Genomic DNA, 19,461 nt, shown 5'->3' on the forward strand with positions numbered 1-19,461 from the left:
GGAAGGAGAGATAAGCAGAAAGAACAGATAAATAAAAAGCATCCACTCATCATCCTGAGAAATCCGCAATCAGTGATTTGGGTTTATCTTTCTAATCACTAGACTCTTTCATGGAGTTATTAATCTCTTAAAAAATCTTCTTTTCATGAGATTGGTAATGAAATTTATTTCTTGAACCAAGTTCTTCTTTCATTTGGCTACTTTGGTTAAAAAAGAGAAAAGAGATAATTGTGGTGATTCTTTTATTTTCTCTATAGGGAGACTGGCTGCAGGTCGCAGTTACCATGCCTGACTCAGTGATTCTCCGCAGCGTGAAGAAGCTTGGAGAGGAGAACCACTGCTTTGAGCCAGATGGACCATGTAAGTGGCCTTTTCTCTCACTGTCTATTGAACAAAGACAGGTTAGAACAAAAGTGGAACAAGCTAGTGAGGTTTCAAGGGGCAGAGTCAAACCATCAATATTTAGAACTGTTAATGAACATGTTTCTTACACATTAATGGGTGGTTTTCCCTAGAATCCATGTAACAATATGAAAATGTTAAGGTAAAAATGCATAAAATATGGGTTTGTGAAGTATCTAATCTATAAATATCTCTTTCCTAAGCAGAGTAGGGTTGTTCCAGCATTGGCTATTATTATTGTCTTTATTCATATATTGTTGTGGTTAATTAAAGCAGTAATTATTCAGTGAGCACTGCTCCCTGAGAGGAACTGCACCAGGACTGTGCTGGCAGGAGGGAAGGGCGTCAGTGCCCAGCATGCAGTGAGCACAGATGATTCTAAGCAAGTCTTACTGTTTTAAACAGATCTTATGATTTTACAGGAAAAGAAACTGAGACTTGAATACATTTTTTAAAACTTGGCAAAGATCACATGACTAATAATGGAGCTCTAATCCTAATCCAGTTCTGTCTGATTCCCAAACACAAAATATTAATCTCTTTCTATACTATAATGGCTTTTTACTCTGAAGTTAAATTAAATTAAAATGCCAAGACAATCAGGATGTGCTGTTCTGTGACAATGACCGTAGCACCTTGGGTTCCTTTCCCTGTGACTTCCTGACCTCACACCCTTTTACTTCCTACCCTCCATCTGCTCTGACCCACACTGGGGAAAATAATCAATGTGCTGCTAGATTCTGTGGCTTCTACTGGCATGCCAACGGCATCATATTGTTTAGTTAATTTGTGGTCTAAATTTTAAATAGAGAAATTCTGATGTTTCTATAGAACCAAGTAATAAATATTCACTTTACTTGCTAGTTCAAAAATTAATATTTTCTTCAGCTAATGTTGGTCTCCAGTTGATATTCAGAAAATATAAATATTTCATATCCTGGAGAAAAGTCTAGAAATGTGGTCAAGCTAGAAGTCCTAATTCTGAAAGAATATTTTCTTTATATATATGTAAAGGGAGAAAGAGAGAATTTTTAAAAAAGGAGAAAAAGCAAATAATCATTTCGCTATGCTTCATGAATAAAAATAATTTATAGAAAAGGCTTTTTCCAGAGCAAAATTTTAAGTAATTATGTTGCATTTTGTCATTATTAACTGCCTTATGCATTGTTTTTATCCTGACAGATGACAATGATAAGAATTCACGGTAAGTGACTTTATCAACAATGCATCTTTCTTTGAATAGCTTCACAATATTCCTATAAAAGGCACAAAGCAGAGGAAATATTTTTATGTACATTACACTTCCTATAAAATGGTATAGATAATCCATTATTTTTCTCTTTAAAACATTACTATAATTTGATTTCAAAGACCTTTTGGAATATCCCTTATAGACCAGGTCCAAATCTCCCCTGTACATCCAGGAACAGCACAGAATTTCCCACCTGAACAATAGAAGAAAAGTTGATGAGTATGATTTCGTGGGTACAGGGGAGGTTCCCAAGCCCCAGATTTTTCCCACAAGCAAATAGTAGAAATCTAACACTTAATTATTAGATATTCCTCTTTAGCTTCAAGTTTAAATTCTCATATAAAACAAATTTTAGTTACTCATACCTTGGCATGAGGGCAAAAATAGATGGAATTTAATTTAGAAGAGGGGGGCATGCCAGGCAATAATAAATATACAGGTGAAATAGAGGAGGTAGAAAAGGAGAGGTTGAAGGTATTTAAGAAATTTTAAGTAATTTGTGGCAGAGGGAGGTGTGGGGTATGGTAACATTAGCTTTGGACTAAGAGTGGCAGGACCAGCTTGGGCCTAGAAGAATCACACTGGGTGGGAAAGAGATGAAAATGGGTATGAATGTAGATGAAAAGCAGTGGGTGAATTAGCAGAAAGTTTGAGTGAATTCTTTGGTTTTTATTTTTATTTTGTCTACTCTTTTTAAAAGTTGTATTGGGGTGACAATGGTTAACAAAATTATATAGGTTTTCAAGTGCACAATTCCAAAATACATCATCTGTACACTGTATTGTGTGTTCACCACCCCAAATCAAGTCTCCTTCCATAACCATTTATCTCCCCATGCCCCCTCCTCGCCCCTGGGCAATTTGTCTGTGTCCATAAGTTTTTTCTCTATTTTTTTCTTTCTTTTTTTGTTCTTTTGTTTGTAGAGGAGACGACTCTGTCTCCCAATAGATATGGTAATATAGAATGAGAAGATAAGAGTGAGTCTGACAAAGCTGCTGAGGGAAGGGAAACAATCTCTAGAGGGAAGAAACAGTGTTTCAATTGAGCTAAGGCTGGAGACCATTCTCATTTATTCATTTATTCATTTCACAAATATTAATTGTCTATTAGGTGTCAGGCACTAATTTTAGTGCTGAGGACACAGAAAAGAACAAATTAGGTAAAAATTTCTGTCCTTGAGGAGCTTATATTTTGGTGAGGGAGACATAATAAACATCATAAATAAAAAAAATATATAGCATGGTAACTAATGATTATCACTTTTTTCTACAAAGGAAAAAGTAAACATGGAATGGAGTCATGAAATGATGTGGGGGAAAGCTGAAATTTTAATGACTTTGATCAGAGAAGGCCCCATTGAAAAAGTGACTTTTGAGGAAAGGTCTGAAGGAGGGGAGGGAACTGACCATGCAGCTATCTGAAGAAATAGCATTCTGGCAGGAGAAAATAGCAAGTGCAAATGTCCAACAAATTTGGCTTGGACAAAGGTCAGCAAAGAGGCCAGATGGCTTAGGGGCAAGAAATGGAGTGCAGTAAGAAGAGACAAGATCAGAGAGCCAGTTGGCCAGACCATGGAGGGCCTTGAATGTTTCATCAAAGACTTGGGATTCTACTCTGAGCTGGAAGGGAAACTCAGGCTAACCGAATACTAGGAGTGGCATGTGTTGGCATCAGTTCACATGGTGGAGATGTTATCTCCAGCCGGCCTAGCAGCCTGGCTTCAGGAGAAGAGGGCAAACATGCATGTAGAGATGGATGTAGAGATGAAGTTTCCAAGCAAGGATTTGGGGAACATTTGAGGATGATGTTAAGAATGTGCTTCAATTGGCAGGCAGTGGGATGCATGGAGAAGGAAGCAAAATTTTGATGAGGTTTAGCAATTATAAGTTAATAGAGGGCTTAAGGGGCTGCATGTCTCAATTGAGATGACAAATAGTTGTGGAAGGGAGAAGGAAGTGACAAAACAAATGCCTGGGCTGTCCCAGTGTGCGATGGAGTAGAGTAGTTCCTGGTGAAGGCAAGTTCCAGGGTATTTCATGAATGAGTGACTCAGCTCAAGTAGAGATCCCTGGAGTTGAGAAGGTCAAAGGTGGGTTCAGTATAACTTTATGAGAAATAAAATGAATAAGAAATACTAAGGAAATATAATTTTATAGGAAGTATGGAAGTTTGGGGGGAACTTTTCATCATATCAACACTACTTAATGTAGTTGTGAAAATTTTTAAGTGTTAGAAGGAAGTTTTAAATCAGCTAATCCAACCACCTCTGTTTACCCACAAGGAAATGTATATAGAAACAGGTCAATAGCACATGATCTCGCTTATATGTAGATTCTAATAAACAAAATTAACTGATGAACAAAATAGGTCCAGAGGCATGAATGTATGGAACAGAATAACAGATTTCAGTGGGGAGGGTGGTGGAGGGGATGGGAAGAGGTTAACCAAATAACATATATCCATATATGCATAACCCATGGACACAGACAATAGTGTGGGGAAGGCCTGGGGTGGGGTGGGGATTGGGTAGAGCGGGCACAAAAGGGAAAAATGGGGACATCTGTAATACTGTCAGCAACAATAAATAAATACACAAATTAAAAAGAAGAAATAGGTCAAGGGTAATAGTTCAAATAACTGAACTCCAATAGTTATTTATTGGTATAACTGAGAGTGAGGAGTATTTTTTATTTTCTCTGAGCGCCTTCAGAAAAACCTCAATGAATCTCTACTGAGCATGAGATATATTGATAATAAAATTTCTAGAAGAGGTAAATCTGAAAAATAAAATCTTGTTTTAAAGATACCAGGTTTGTCAAGAATTTCTCAGCCAGAGGGGGGCTTTTTTTCATACTAAAGAATAACTCATTGAATCACCACCTAGGGAGAATTTCTCATTGTTTGGAAAGTATGGTCTGTAAATCCCTATTTTTTTCTCCTCAGGTTACAAAATGAGAAGAAAGGTGACAGAAGTCAAGTTGGCTTCTTTCAATTGGTAATGAGACAGTGCTGATTTATGACATAGGTTTTGCAACTATGAATTGTTCAGATCCTGGAGGAAGAGTTAAATCTTTAGTCATATCAGTAGGTTTTTAACTACAATGATCACTTTTTCAGTCATAAACTTTATGTGATAACAAGCTGACTAGCAATTAGAAATATATTGTTGATTAAACACACAAATCCTATTCAGTAGATCAGAAAAGTGTCCTGGAAAATAATTACTAAGTTTATAATTATTATTTTAGTAAGGGAAATTATCACAGTAATCATGTTGTCTATATTTATTCCTTTGATAAGACTTCAGAAATTCCATAGTATAAGTATTTTTGACAAATTTGTTCAGGGTGGAGGCATTTCTAGGCACAAATAGGCACTCTTCATTGTCAATATCAGTTCTGGCAGCCAATTTATGTTATTGCTGAATGTCCCACACAGTATACACACATGGCAATGGTATTGGTGCCAGTGACTGATTCCCCCATAAGTGGTGGATGAATAGCTAAGAACTACAGTCAACTCTTGAGATAAAGAAAGTGAATTCAGAGACCGGGAAAGAAACAACATTGACTGACAATGTAAGAGTCTCATGTTTTAGATAACTGATATACCGTTCATTTTGATAAAATTAGTGGGAACTCTGTTGTTTGTTAAGATGATCCCACAAAATTTGGTGTTGAATACTATTTATCAGAATCTAGTAATTAAAATTAAATAGTCCTCCTACCTCTCCTGCTTTTCACCCATAGATGATCTCTGAATCCTTTGTTTTTCAAGTTTCGGTTTTCTTCAACGACTGACATTTGGCTGATGTTTATGGGAGGTTTATGTGCATTTCTCCACGGACTAGCCCATCCAGGCGTGTTACTCATTTTTGGCACCATGACAGATGTTTTTATTAACTACGAAACTGAATTACAAGAACTGCAGATCCCTGGAAAAGCATGTGTAAATAACACCATAGTGTGGACCAACAGCTCCCTCAACCAGAACGTAACAAATGGAATGCCTTGTGGGTATGCTGCTATTCTTTATTTTTTACTTTTTTTTTCACATTTTAAATTGTAATTCAAAATGTGTAAAGGGGACATATTGACTGAGCTGGAATAGTATCTAATATACAGTGAACAGAAACATAAATTTACCCATATTTCTAAAACTACTCTGCCCGGAGGTTCTCGTATCTTACCAGATTTTAAAATCCTAACAAAAAACATAATTGGAAATTGCCCATTAAATGCATCATCCAAATTTAACCACTTTGCACACCATAGGCTTGAGGATGGGACTACTAATGCTTAATGCCAAAAGAAGATGACCCATGAATTTTACTTGAGTCCTATGTCATGTCTTATATCCAAGACTTCTTTTTTTTTTTTTTCCTTTCTAGCTCCCTTCCATTGCCTAGCTTTTGTGGTCATGGATTATGATCCACTAGATCCCCAGCCTTTTCTCTATAATGGGAATTTCATTAGTATGCTACAAACCTTGGAGTAGGGGCCACTGGTCTTAGTTAGTAGTTGAGTTTCTACGAAAGAGCTGTGTGAACAGAAGGAAGCCATGAAGAACTAGCCAGAGCTCACTGTGCCATGACTTTTCTTTGTGATAAGCCCAATAGGCTGCTTTGTAATCAGTGAGTCTAGAGTACAAAGGTTGATCCACTGTTACGGCAGGGACTTTGCAGCCTGCCTCTTGCTGCCTCAGGGCCAGAACAGGGTCATTTACACATAAGAACAAACACACTCAGATTTGAGAACCAGGGGCAGGGCACATCCTGGCTAGAAAGACACTTGGAATGGCTTTCCAAGTGAATTTATAATTTTCACCTTCATTTTAAAATTTTTCTACAAGATTGATTTCAGATTATGAAAAATCCTTCTAAATCATTGACTCTCTTCCATAATATTATCTACTCTTATGGTATTTTATTCATTCACTCATTTAGCCAAAAATTTTGGAACAACTATGTACCAGAAACTTGTGTAAGCATCAAGGATACCGTGGTTATCTTAAGAGTCAAGTTCCTTATCTCTGAGATCATCATTAAATCTATGACCATTCAAATAAATACGTAGTTGCAAATTGATTACTGCTTGATAGAAAAGTATAGGATAACATACAATATACAGAATTACCCTTTGAAAAATACTAAGTCTATTCATCAGAAATATATTTTCTAATGTCTAAATATGTATGTTTCTTTTCTAAATTTAGAAGTAAGACTCATTCTGTGACATCTGAAAGGTAGAATGTGAGCTTGAGATCAAACAGTACTGCTGATGCACAACTGGGTGAACAGTCTTTACCCAGCGATTTCTGAGATATACCCTGTTAACACTCTACTGGATTAGAATTTAACTGTGACTTCCCTCTACCAAAAAAATTCAAACAGAAAGCGTAGGCACTACCATAAAATAAACATTAATAATTTTTGTGTTCAGATTGACCTTACAAATAGAATATTCTTAAGCACCGAGTGGTGGTTGTAACATTGAATACTTCCCAGTACCTCTGTCAGTTGGGCCTTGAACCTGGTATGCTGACTCAAGGCACAGACAGGGGTCTCTGAATGGCTAGGGCTTCTGCATTCAGTCTAGACCAGGCCTGTGGCCTGTGGTCTGTTTTTGTAAATAACATTTTATAGGATGGAATACAGCCATGCCCATTTGTTTACCTATTTATTACCTATGGATGCTTTTGTGCCACAACAGCTTAGTTGAATAGTTGCAAAAGAGATTGTCTAGCCAAGAGAACCTAAAACATATATTGTTTGACCCTTTACAAAAACACAACTTGTCAACCCCTGGTTTAGACATTTCAGACTTTTTAGTGACTGCTGTCCTATTTACTCTCCAATTGATCAGATGGTATTTATTTACTGTTGTGAATGAATGTGAAAAATTAAAAAAACACACAAGTAAGACTCAGAACAGTTTGTATAAAAGAGAGACTATCTCCAGTGACCGTCTTTTAAGTCTTTCATTTATGTTAGAGGACAGAGATGAACTGCTTTTTACAGAGTAAAATGACTACAAAATGTGAAGTTAATCACTCCCTCTTTGGAGAAAAAAATGCATTCAGACTTCTTTATGATGTAAATAGACCAAAATCATTAACCACACTCATGAAGGTAAATTTTTTCAAGGGGAAATTCCTGAAAATATATCCTATTATGTTTTAAAATTTGGAAATAACTCTTAGAAGGGCCAAAATTTGAGACATATTCATGATACCAAGTGCTCATAAATATTTATTAGATGAATTAAAGAATGAATCTACCTTTATTCTGCATCACCAACATCCACTAGAAAGGAATTCACTTTAGCTACCCATTACTCATGCTTTATTCACTCTTACTGGGTCATGTACTCTAAGGTGAGCAAAAGTGCAAAGCAAATAGGGGCTTTCAGAAGTTCACTGGCTTTAGCTGCATCCATATGATACCAAACATCCAAACATGTAAATGGACATTTGTCCTTTTAAAAAATTTTTCATATAATAACTCAAATTGTGTAGACCACACCTTTCTTGGGCCATTCCTTTACTAAGAACTCTTTTGATGAGTTAAATACTTTAATTGTGAGTTATCATGGTCACTGACATGAATACTGTTACATCTTTAAATTAATATGTTTGTTTAGCTTTTATGTAGTAAGATCACTGAGAAAATGGATGTGGATGGGACAGAGGGGAAGGGAGAAGGCATTTCCTTCTTGTAAGTGTGAATAGTTAATATGCCTCCCAAATTACCCAACTCCTTGCAACTTGAAGAAAGTGTATCATTAAAGTACAATTTCTCCACCTATTATAATAGGTCTTTAGTCTTGGACTTTACAAGGTGACTCAATGATTTTATCAACATAAGCATGCATGCTTAATGGTAGGAACTAGTTTTTATTTCATTTTGTTGGTTTCCACATATCAGTTGTAATCTATTGGATGGAATTTATAGGCTAAAGCTTTTCAAATAGCTCTTAATGAATAATGCTGAAAAAGATTACAGAAAATTAGGCTTCCTCATTAGCTTATCAGAATTTATTTGCTCAGAATAATCAAACAATAAGGTAAAAGAATGAAAGAAGGTGAAAGAAGGGAAGTTCAAATATTATAATGCAGCTTACTTTTATCCAATTAAAGTGTAAAAATTCAAATGGAAGCCGCAGCCCCGTCGGGCGTGGCTCAGCGGTTGAGCATTGACCTAGGATCCAGGCGATCGGGGTTCGATTCCCGGTCAGGGCACATGCCCGGGTTGCAGGCTCGATCAATGACTCTCTCATCATTGATGTTTCTATCTCTCTCTCCCTCTCCTTTCCTCTCTCTGGAATCAATAAAGATATATTTAAAAAACAAAAAAAAACCCAAAACAAATGGAAGCCACAGTCTTGTAATGAAATCATGGAAGTGACATACTGTCATTTCTGCCATATTCTGTTGCTCACACAGACCAACCCTGGTACAATATGGGAGGGAACTATAAAACAGTGTGGATACCAGAAGACACAAATCATTAGGGACTTTTTGTAGGCTGACTGCCACCACCATTGGGAAGTTCCTGTCCTTGATTGTCTCACTTTTAGATTCATTGATGTAGAAATCTGAGTCTCTGTTTTCTCTTAGATTTCAGTCTATTTTCTTAGCAATGTACATGTAGCTTATGCATTTAAGCACTTTTTGAATTTAGACACTTTAAGACCAAACAGCTTTATTGAGATACAATTTACATACCATATAATTCACTTATTTAATGTGTACAAATTAGTTTTTATGATATTCACAAAGTTGTACATCTATCACCATAGTCAATTTTAGAACATTTTCATTACTGTAAAAAGAAACCCTATCCCCCTTAGCTGCCACTCCCCATTTCCCCATCCCCTTTCAGTCCTAGACAACCACTAATTTACTTTATGTCTCTGTAGATTTTCTTTTATATATATAGATTGATTTTAGAGAGAGGAAGGGAGAAGGAGAGAGAGAGATAGAAACATCAATGATGAGAGAGAGAGTCATCACTGATTGGCTGCCTCCTGCATACCCCCAACTGAAGATCGAACCCACAACCTGGGCATGTGCCCTGACCAGGAATAGTACCACAGTCTCCTAGATCCTAGGTAGATGCTCAACTGCTGAGCCACCCCAGGTTGGGCTCTGTAGATTTTCTTCTTCTAGATATTTCAAATAAATGGAAAAATACAATGTGCAGTCCTTTGTGACTAGCCTCTTTAAATTAACAACATTTTCAAGCCTCATCTATATTGTATCATGAATTAATACTTCATTTCTTTTTATTGCTGAATAATATTTCATTGTATCAATAGTTATCCATTCATCAGTTGATGGACATTTGTATTGTTTCCACTTTTTGGTTATTAAAAATAATGCTGCTATAACCATTTGGATATAAAGTTTTATGTGGACCGATGTTTTAATTTCTCTTGAGTATACACCTACATGTAGAATTGTTGGGTCATATGGTAACTGTAATGTTTAACCATTTGAGAAACTGCCTGACTGTTTTTCAAAGTGATTGTAACATTTTACATCCTCACTAATGCTGTATGGGAGATCCAATATCTTCACATCCTCACCAACACTTGTTACCATCTATATTGTGACTATAGTTCTAGAGGGCTGAATAATGGCCCCCAAAGATATCTAGATCCTAATCTCTGGAGTCTATACATATTACCTTGGTCATATGTTTTTTTACTATTGAGTTGGAAGTGTTCTTGTATTCTAGACAAGAGTCCCTTATCAAATATGTGGTTTATAGAATTTTTTTCTCATTCTTTGGGTTGTCTTTTCACTCTCTTAATGATGATTTTTGTAGTAATGATGATTTTTGAAGTTTTAAATTTTAATGATGTACAGTTTATTTTTTTCTTTCATTGCTTATGATTTTGATGTCATATCTAAGAAACCATTGCCAAAGGCTAGGCCATGAAGATTTGTACCTATGTTTTCTTTTAAGAGTTTTAGAATTTTGCTCTTGTATTTAAGCCTATGCTCTTTTTAAGTAAACTTTTGAATATGGTATTTGGTAGGAATCCAACTTGATTCCTTTCCACCAGGGTAGCCAATAGTCCCAGCACCATTTGTTGGAAAGACTGTACTTTCATCATTGAATAGTCTCAGAACCCTAGTAAAAATCAATTTACCATAAATGTGAGGGTCTATTTCTGGACTCTCAATTCTACCATTTGGCAACATTCTACCATTTGTCTTTAGGCCCGTAACATACTGTTTTGATTATTGTAATTCTTTGGTACGTTTTGAAACCAGAAAGTGTTAATCTTCTATCTTTGTTCTTCTTTTCCAAGGTTGTTTTGGCTATTATGGGTCTTTTGGATTTTCATATGAATTTAAAGATCAGCTTATTTAATTTCCACAAAGAAGTCAGCTGGGATTTTGATAAAGATTGCATTGAATCTGTAGGCCAATTTGGGAAGTATTGCCATCTTAATATATACTTAGGTCTTCCTTAATATCTTTCAACAATATTTTGTAGTTTTCAGAATATAAACTTTGCACTTGTTTTTGTTAAATTTATTGCTAAGTATTTTATTCTTTCTGATGCTATTGTAAATAGAATTGTCTTAATTTCATTTTCAGTTTGCTCATTGTAACTGCATGGAAATACAATTAATTTTGTATATTGATCTTGTATCCTACAACCTTGTTAAATTATTTATGAAGTCTAACAGGTTTTTAATTGGATTCTTTATGATTTTTCTATACAAGATTATGTCATCTGAGAATACAGATTACTACACTTCTTCCTCTCCAGTCTGGATGCCTTTTATTTCATTTTCTTACCTAAAATTATTCTGGTCAAAGCCTCCAGTTCAATGTTCAGTAACAGTGGTGGGTGCACACATTCCTTTTCTTGTTCTTGATCTTAGGAGGAAAGCATTCTGTCTTTCACCATTGAGTATACTATTAGTCATGAGATTTTCATATATGTCTTTTTTCATGTGAAGGAAGTTCCCTTCTATTCCTAGTTTGTTGAGTGTTTTTAACATTAAGGGATGTTGAATTGTGTCAAATGCTTCTTCTGCATCTATTAAGATGATCATGTGGTTTTTGTCCATTTTAATACTGATATGATACATTATATTGATTAATTTTCTTATGTTGAAACACCCTTGTATCCCTGGGATAAATCCCATTTGGTCATGATATATAATACTTTTAATATTTTGCTGGATTTGACTTGCTAGTATTTCACTGATGATTGTTGTGTTTATATACATAAGAAATATTGATCTGTTGTTTTTTTGTTTTTTTCTTGTGATGTCTTTGTCTTCTTTTGGTATCAGATAATACTGACCTCATACAGTGAGTTGAGAAGTATTTTCTTCTCTTTTATTTTTTTGGAAAAGTTTGTGAAGAGTTTTTTTTACTACAAAAAAATTAAAACTTTTACTCTGCAAAAGACATTTTTAAGAGGATGAAAAGATTAACTACAAACTGAGAGAACATGTTTGCAAATTATATATCTAACAAAGTACTAGGATCTAGAATACCTAAACTACTCTCACAACTCAATAGTTAAAAAAAATTCAGAATATGGAGAAAAGACACCAACAGACATTTCACTAAAGATATAAAGATGGCCAATGAACACATGAAAAGATGTTCAACAACATTAGTGGTTAGGGAATGCAAATTAAAATCAAAATGAGATATCAGTATTTATCTACCAGAATGACTAAAATAAAAAATAGTGATAACACCAACTGCCGGTGAGGATCTGAAAGAACTGGATCACTCATACCTTGGGGGGATGTAAAATGGTGCAGTGACTCTGTAAAACAATTTGGCAATTTTTAAAAAGCTAAACATGCAACTATGATATGACCCTGTGATTCTACCCTTGGGGACTTATCCCAGAGAAATGAACTTAAATGTAAAATATTGAAGCTTTATAGAAGCTTTATTTGCAATAGACAAAAAGTGGAAACAACCCAGACATCCTTCAATAGGTGAGTAGGTAAACAAACTGTGATGCATCTATACCATGGAATCCTATTTAACAATAAAAACGAATGAGCTATTTATGAAACTTGAAAGAATTATGCTGATTGAAATAAAAGCCAACCCCAAAAGGTTAAATTCTGTGTAATTCCATTTAACATTCTTCAAATGACAAAACTGTAACAACAGAGAACAGATCAGTAGTAGCCAGTGGTTAAGGGAGGAGCGGGGCCATATGAAAGTATGTGTGGATATAAAAGGGCAACATGAGAAACCCTTTTGGTGATGAGACATCTGATCTTGATGATATCAACTCAACAGTCTGATTGTGATGTTAACCTATAGTTTCACAAGACGTAACCACTGTGGGAAAACTGGAAAAAGAGCATGCATAATCTCTCTGTATTATTTCTCACAGATGCATGTGAATCTATACTTATTTCAAAATAAAAGGTTTGATTAAAAATAAATAAACAAAAAATAACTTCCTGAGTGAAAAAAATTGTGGATTTTCTGAAATTAGAATCTAGCTATTCTCGCAGTATGATACTCTAGTGTATAGATGTTCTAGCAACTTTGGCCAGTGATGAACCATTTATCCATAGGTTAATGTCTCTTGCATTAAGGAGTACAGAACCTCCAACACTCTGAAACTGGGACATGAACACACTTCTGCCAGATTGAGATGCTCAGTTTAGAGTTGACATGGATGTTAATTCTAGTGTGTCCATGCTACTATGTCTACAGTGCATGAAAACCATTGAAAGAAAAACTCCTTCTTAAGAAATGCACCTTGTCATAGTGACCTCCTAGGTATTTTAAATGAAAAGCCTACGGCTTTAGTAAATCTGAAACCTTGAGTGATTCAATCTTATGATGCATTTATTTTTTATAAAAACAAGGTAAGAATCCTCATATATTAATAATTTATAAAATAGCTCTTTCCTTTACCTCTAATTGTCATCTCTCTTCCTTCTTCTCTCTTCAATAAATGAGTTAAGGAAATCTTAATTTATTCAAGTAGATGTAAGTTAATTTTGCTGTTAAAAAAAAAAAGAAAAAGATGTCCATTGTGGGGTCCAAATCACCAGCACAATTTGTAGAACCCTTCCCAGGATTTTATAACCACAAAAGCTTTCCCCCAGGCAGGTGATGAAGAGTTTGATGCGCAGTCCAAGGAACTAGCCAGCCTGCTCTTTTCCTTCCTATTAGAGTTGCTGATAGACTTGTTCTGCTATTCCAGAAATATTCTCAAGTAGTCTCTAAAACTGATAACTTTTTCTGCCAAGAATAAAATAGAAATGAGTTAATCATTTACCTCTGGGGTACCTCAGGGGTGAAAAGAATCATAAACTATATGTGTCCTTACCCACACCACTCAGCAGTGACATAATTCTCCGGAACCTCTCTCCAGCAAATCCTGGGGCTGGCTCAGTGCTCTGTGCTCTAAATCTTCACAGGCTTGTTTGTAACTGGCAGCTGTGTTTTCATGACAGGCACTTTATCACTTCTGCTCAGAGTGTCCATAGAATGAATGCACCACAAGAAAGTTAAGGAAAACTTTTTGACAAATCCGCATAGATTTCTGTTTTTGGACACCCAGATTTTATTTCACAAACAGAGAACTCAGAGTATGGACTCACTTATAAATTAAAAGACTTTACTCATAATAGCACATTATACACTGTACAGAGATTGTTAGCTTTTGTAAGAGCCTCTGACTGTGGATACTGATATATAAATTTATGATTTTCTAGGTCTTGTCCATTCTTGGAGTTCCCTTAAATCATTATGAAAAACTAGGAATGGGGTGAACACGGACATATTAGCTGGTTTAGAGATTATCAGAGGGGTTGACTAAGGCAGTTATTTCCTTTCTTCATTAGTATTTTGAAAGTCAAAGCAAAATCAAGAAACATTTATTGAGCTTACTGTTCTCCTTTACGACTCTATTACTATGTGGAAGCTATTGTACCAGGCTTCAGGCGGTGTGAGCAAGCAGCTTAAAGCCAGCCTTTGCCCTCAAGTAGCTTGCAATTTATTAGCAAGGAAAACAAATATATGTATATATGCATATGTATACTCAATATAAATGTATTCAATAAAGATGTTGAATAATAGTGCAAGGTGGCAATGAAATTTGTGACGAATAACAGTTTGTTCTCAATACAATGAATTATGCTTCGATGCTTGGTTTGAGGTAGGTAGAGGGAGAGAGCAACCCCAGCTTGGTCACAGAAGGAAGTCCTGGTAGGAGGCAGAAAGGACGTAGGATGAGAGATGAGAGCATCTATGCTGAAGACACTGTTTTCTGATTTTCTGTAGAAATGGACAGATTTCATATCATTTAGCCTGTCCCTGAGGATCAGGATTGTCATCAACCAATATGTTAGTTTTTGAATTATAAAATTCCTTATTTCCTGAAAGCAATTTCTTCCCCTCCCTGCCCCTGCTCCTGTCCCTGCCAGTCCCAAACCCTATGCCGCAGATGACAGAGTTGTGCTGGAAAATGCTGTAGAGCTTTCTTGCTATTCCCCACAGTTCTTTGGCTTCCATCTTAGAAATCGCCCTGGAGAGTGAAGCTTCCTGGGCTGAGGTCAGCAGAAAGGCTCTACTAATAAAGTGGTTTTCTGCCTCTGTGGGAAGATGACATGCACATTCCTCACAGTGTCACTGAAATGGAGGACATGAAAAGCTGGCTTAGAGTTGTAAAGGAGGAACAGTAAGCTCCAGATTTCCAGCACACATCTCCCTACCGGTGTTTTTTTAGACACCTGTCTGGCTTTTTAAAACTTTTCTGTAGCTGTGATTGCTCTATCACTGCACAACCAGCCTGAGTGTAGGGGCCTCAGTGGACAGAGCCCTGGGCTGCCACCTAGGGTCCCCAGGCTTCCAACAATGTCAGATTGATTATTTCACAACACTAGCATCTCGGCCTGTACAACCGAAGGGGGCAAGCATCTTGGCTGTGATTGATACCATGAGATCTATTTAGGAATTTTGCTAGATTGATTATAATTCTACATAGATAAGATGTCTCACCCATATTTAATAGAAACATATAATACATGTATTTTAAATTCCTCTGTACCCACAAATGTAATCTTCGGTAGCTTGATCCTACTTGTGAGTCTTAACATTTCCCCTCTCTTTTGAAGGTTGCTGGACATTGAAAGTGAAATGATCAAATTTGCCAGTTACTACGCTGGAACTGCTGTGGCGGTTCTTATCACAGGATATATTCAAGTTAGTAGCGCTTCTATTTTACTCCTTGATCAACATCTGGGTTCAAACACATTACAATGAAATGCAAAGTGTACTCTTTAACTTTTAAGTTATTCAGAAGCCCTAAAGACTACTGGTGTTTTGTTTTTTTTCGGGGGGGACATGAGAGAATGAGAAAGATCCTTTCTTTCATTTGGAGAGGAGCATACAAGCGGTTGTCTAGAGAGATGGCGAATAGACCTTTAGTTTCAATGTCCTGTCCTTCCCGGCCCTCCCTACTGCACCCTCTCTTCGAAACTCAGAGATAGACAGTATGGGGTGTTTGTAGAGGGAAAGCCAGGCATGGGGAGTTGGAAGAAAGCAAACTTTACTTTCTTTTTCTCTTTCATTGCCAAAGACTCATCAAACCGCATTCCAGCCCAAATTCTGTAAATTGAATCTAGAGCACATTCTAGATTAAAGCCATGGAAGGGCCTGGAGTTGCTTAACCCTTATTAAGGAAAAAATAATTTCATCTTTTACTGCCTCCTGTAGAAAAATAATAAACTTCCCCACCTCCCATTCATTCAAGAATTCCAGAAAGTTAGTGTCAGTTGAAGAGAGAAATGCATCATTTTTCCCCATTCAGGCCCTGGGAGTTTTAATGACAGGCTTACTTGGCTTGATTGGGGGAAACTGTTAGCAGATTCCCTGCTTATGTCATAAGTGTTGTCTTATTTTCTCTGAAATCTTTGTCCAATAGCCTGAAAATTATGCATAAATGCTTGTTTGCAGGCTTGGGTGGGGCGGGATTCACTCAGAAGTGGCCTGCAAGACTGCACTTCAATTCCCAAAGAGACGCATTTCATGAATTACTTTCCTCCTTTTTGCAACTGCTATACTGAAAGTATTTCTTCTGAAAAGAGAAGGAATTAAATATTGTTAAATATTTTTAACATCACAATGCTAAACATTCCTTGCTCCATTTTCAGATATGCTTCTGGGTAATTTCTTCAGCTCGTCAGATACAGAAAATGAGAAAATTGTACTTTAGGAAAATAATGAGAATGGAAATAGGATGGTTCGACTGCAATTCAGTGGGAGAGTTGAATACAAGATTTTCTGAGTAAGTGGCTGGTAGGACATTTTAATGTATGTATGATTTTTAAAAATAATAAAATGTTTACTTCTAAATTAAATAACAATTGGAAACATTCTCAGTTATTTTTTAATTGAATTTATTGGGTGACATTGTTTAATAAAATTATAAAGGTTTCAGGTGTACAGGTCTGTAATACATCATCTGTATACTGTATTGTGTGTTCACCACCCCAAGTTGGATCTCCTTCCATCACCATTTATTCCCCTTTACTCCCTTCCACCTCCCCAGGCCTCTGGCAATCACCATACTGTCGTCTGTGTCCATGAGTTTTTCTTTTTTTTCTTTGCTTAATCCCTTCACCCATCTCGCCCAGCCTCCCTCCAGCCCCCGCTCCAGCTGCCAGTCTGTTCTCTGTATCTCTGAGTTTATCTGTCTCCACTCTGTTAGTTTATTTTGTCATTCTCGTTATTTTTTATATGTTTTGTCTCTTAAGTTGGGCTTTTATAGGTAGCATAGCTTTTTCATAGGTAATGTTTATCAAATATGGTCATTATAAATTGAAAGCCAGGATACTATAATATGACCTGTGGGCCCTTGATTAAACCACTAGAAATGAAGAATTACAGAAGAGATTTAAAAGAAGTATGGTTATTTGGCCCCAAAGGAGAAATAGAAGGATGTGACAATCTAGGTATCTATAAGGAAAATAATACAACTAGAATAACTTGCTTTGACTGTTGAGGTAATTAATGCACATAAAAAAAACAAAAACAAAAAAAAAACCCATAATAGTTTGAGAAAGATTCAAACTAGAAAATTGCCTGTAAATCCAGTTTATACCTAAATACTAACTTGGGTCATTAATAGCCCCCTCAGTAATTCTGAATGAGCCCTGAGTAATTAGAACCAGTTCAATGGAATTAAACTTTGAAGTCCCATGACAGGTAGTGTGGAGTGTACTGAAGATAAAAGTAGACTGAATGTTGGGGACCCTTAGATTCCAGCACTCCCTCTACCTCTGACTATGACCTTGGACAGATACATAGCCTTGCTGGGATACAGTTATCTAATTTTTGCTTAATGTCTTAGGTCATTTTTTGCTATCAAGTCCTAAATCCTTGTATGCTCCATCTGGACAGGAGATTATGGGAATGTTCCCAGGAATGTGAATTTAACTGTATTCAACCAACATTCTGGAGCACTTACTCCATGCAAGGCATAAAGATAAACCACAGGACTCCTCACCTCAAGGAACTTATAGCCTAGTAAGAGGACAAAAGGTGCAAGCAAATAAATAATCAGAGCAAACACGTATTGATTGCTTCCTATATCCTAGGCACTGTTTTACAAGCTTTACATATATTAGCTAATCCTCCTTACTACCATTGAGGTGGGTTTGCCTTTATCCCCATTTTAAAGACAAGGAAACTGAGGCACAGAAAGGTTGAGTAACTTGCCCAAGAATAGTCTGTGTTTAAATTCTGGGTCTAGCTCTAGAGCCTGTCCTCTGAACCACTATTCTATACTGTCTATAAGCAGAATGCAATAATTACATACACATACATACACGTGTAGTATAGAGATTAGTTACATTGCTATGGAAACACAGGGAGGAAGATATTACTTCTTTCTGGGTAACTATAAGTTTTTATGAGTTAGTTGGTATGTGAGCAGAACCTAAAAGGACTTAGCAGCTATAAAGAATGAAAGAAGGGCGCGTCAGGATAGACCAAGGATATTAGCTATAAAAAAGAGACAAATAAGATGGTTGCCAAAAGTCTTTGCCAGAGTTTAATGGGCATCAGTTGGGAAAACCAGGTTAAGGACATACTTACTTAGCTCTGAGAGGAGGCTTGATGACCTCCCAAGCTGCAGCAAATTTCCCAAGATGTGAGAGTCGGTTATGTTTCCCAAAGGTAGTGGGGTTCAGAGGTAGGAATGTTTAGAAGGGAAAGACCGAGATTTCTCAGTAAGACATTTGAATGGACTAATTCCATTTTAGTGATTAAAGCCTCTCTTGTTTCCAGTGATATTAATAAAATCAATGATGCCATTGCTGACCAAACGGCCATTTTCATTCAGCGCATGACCACGAGCATCTGCGGGTTCCTGCTGGGATTTTACCAGGGGTGGAAGCTGACCTTGGTTATCATCTCCGTGAGCCCTCTCATTGGCTTGGGAGCAGCCATCATCGGCCTGGTAAGAATGCTTCTCATTTCTCCCCGTGGGCAGGTGCTGGCTCTGAGAAACAGCCAGAAACGTAAGCTTGAGCCCCTTCCGAGTATGGTTAGTCAGCATCACTATTTTCACTTATTATTTCTCAGTATCAAATAACATTCCTTATATTAGGGATTAAAGATATTTTAATAATATAAATATTATTGTGTTAATAACAATAACAACTACACTTATTGAGCATTTACTATTGTGTCAGGCACTATAAAGAGCTCCATATACCTTATCTCTAATCTTCTGACGATCTTATAAAATATTAGTACCATTTTAAATATAAGAAACAGAGACT

The 19,461-nt window shown here is 36.4% G+C and overlaps 1 protein-coding gene across 1 annotated transcript in view; it reads left to right on the forward strand.

The window, feature by feature from the left end:
* The first annotated feature begins 284 nt into the window (after positions 1-284).
* The window catches only part of ABCB11 (ATP binding cassette subfamily B member 11), a 68,316-nt gene continuing 49,139 nt past the window's right edge, over positions 285-19,461 (forward strand). Inside the window, exons 1-7 of the mRNA XM_016195703.2 lie at positions 285-360; positions 1,585-1,606; positions 4,598-4,649; positions 5,432-5,670; positions 15,790-15,877; positions 16,828-16,961; positions 18,965-19,136. Of these exons, the coding sequence (XP_016051189.2) occupies positions 285-360; positions 1,585-1,606; positions 4,598-4,649; positions 5,432-5,670; positions 15,790-15,877; positions 16,828-16,961; positions 18,965-19,136 (783 nt within the window). The remainder of the gene's footprint in view (positions 361-1,584; positions 1,607-4,597; positions 4,650-5,431; positions 5,671-15,789; positions 15,878-16,827; positions 16,962-18,964; positions 19,137-19,461) is intronic.

The sequence above is a fragment of the Miniopterus natalensis genome, chromosome 8 (genome assembly GCF_054644295.1).
Source record: "Miniopterus natalensis isolate mMinNat1 chromosome 8, mMinNat1.hap1, whole genome shotgun sequence".
Classification (NCBI taxonomy): domain Eukaryota; kingdom Metazoa; phylum Chordata; class Mammalia; order Chiroptera; family Miniopteridae; genus Miniopterus; species Miniopterus natalensis.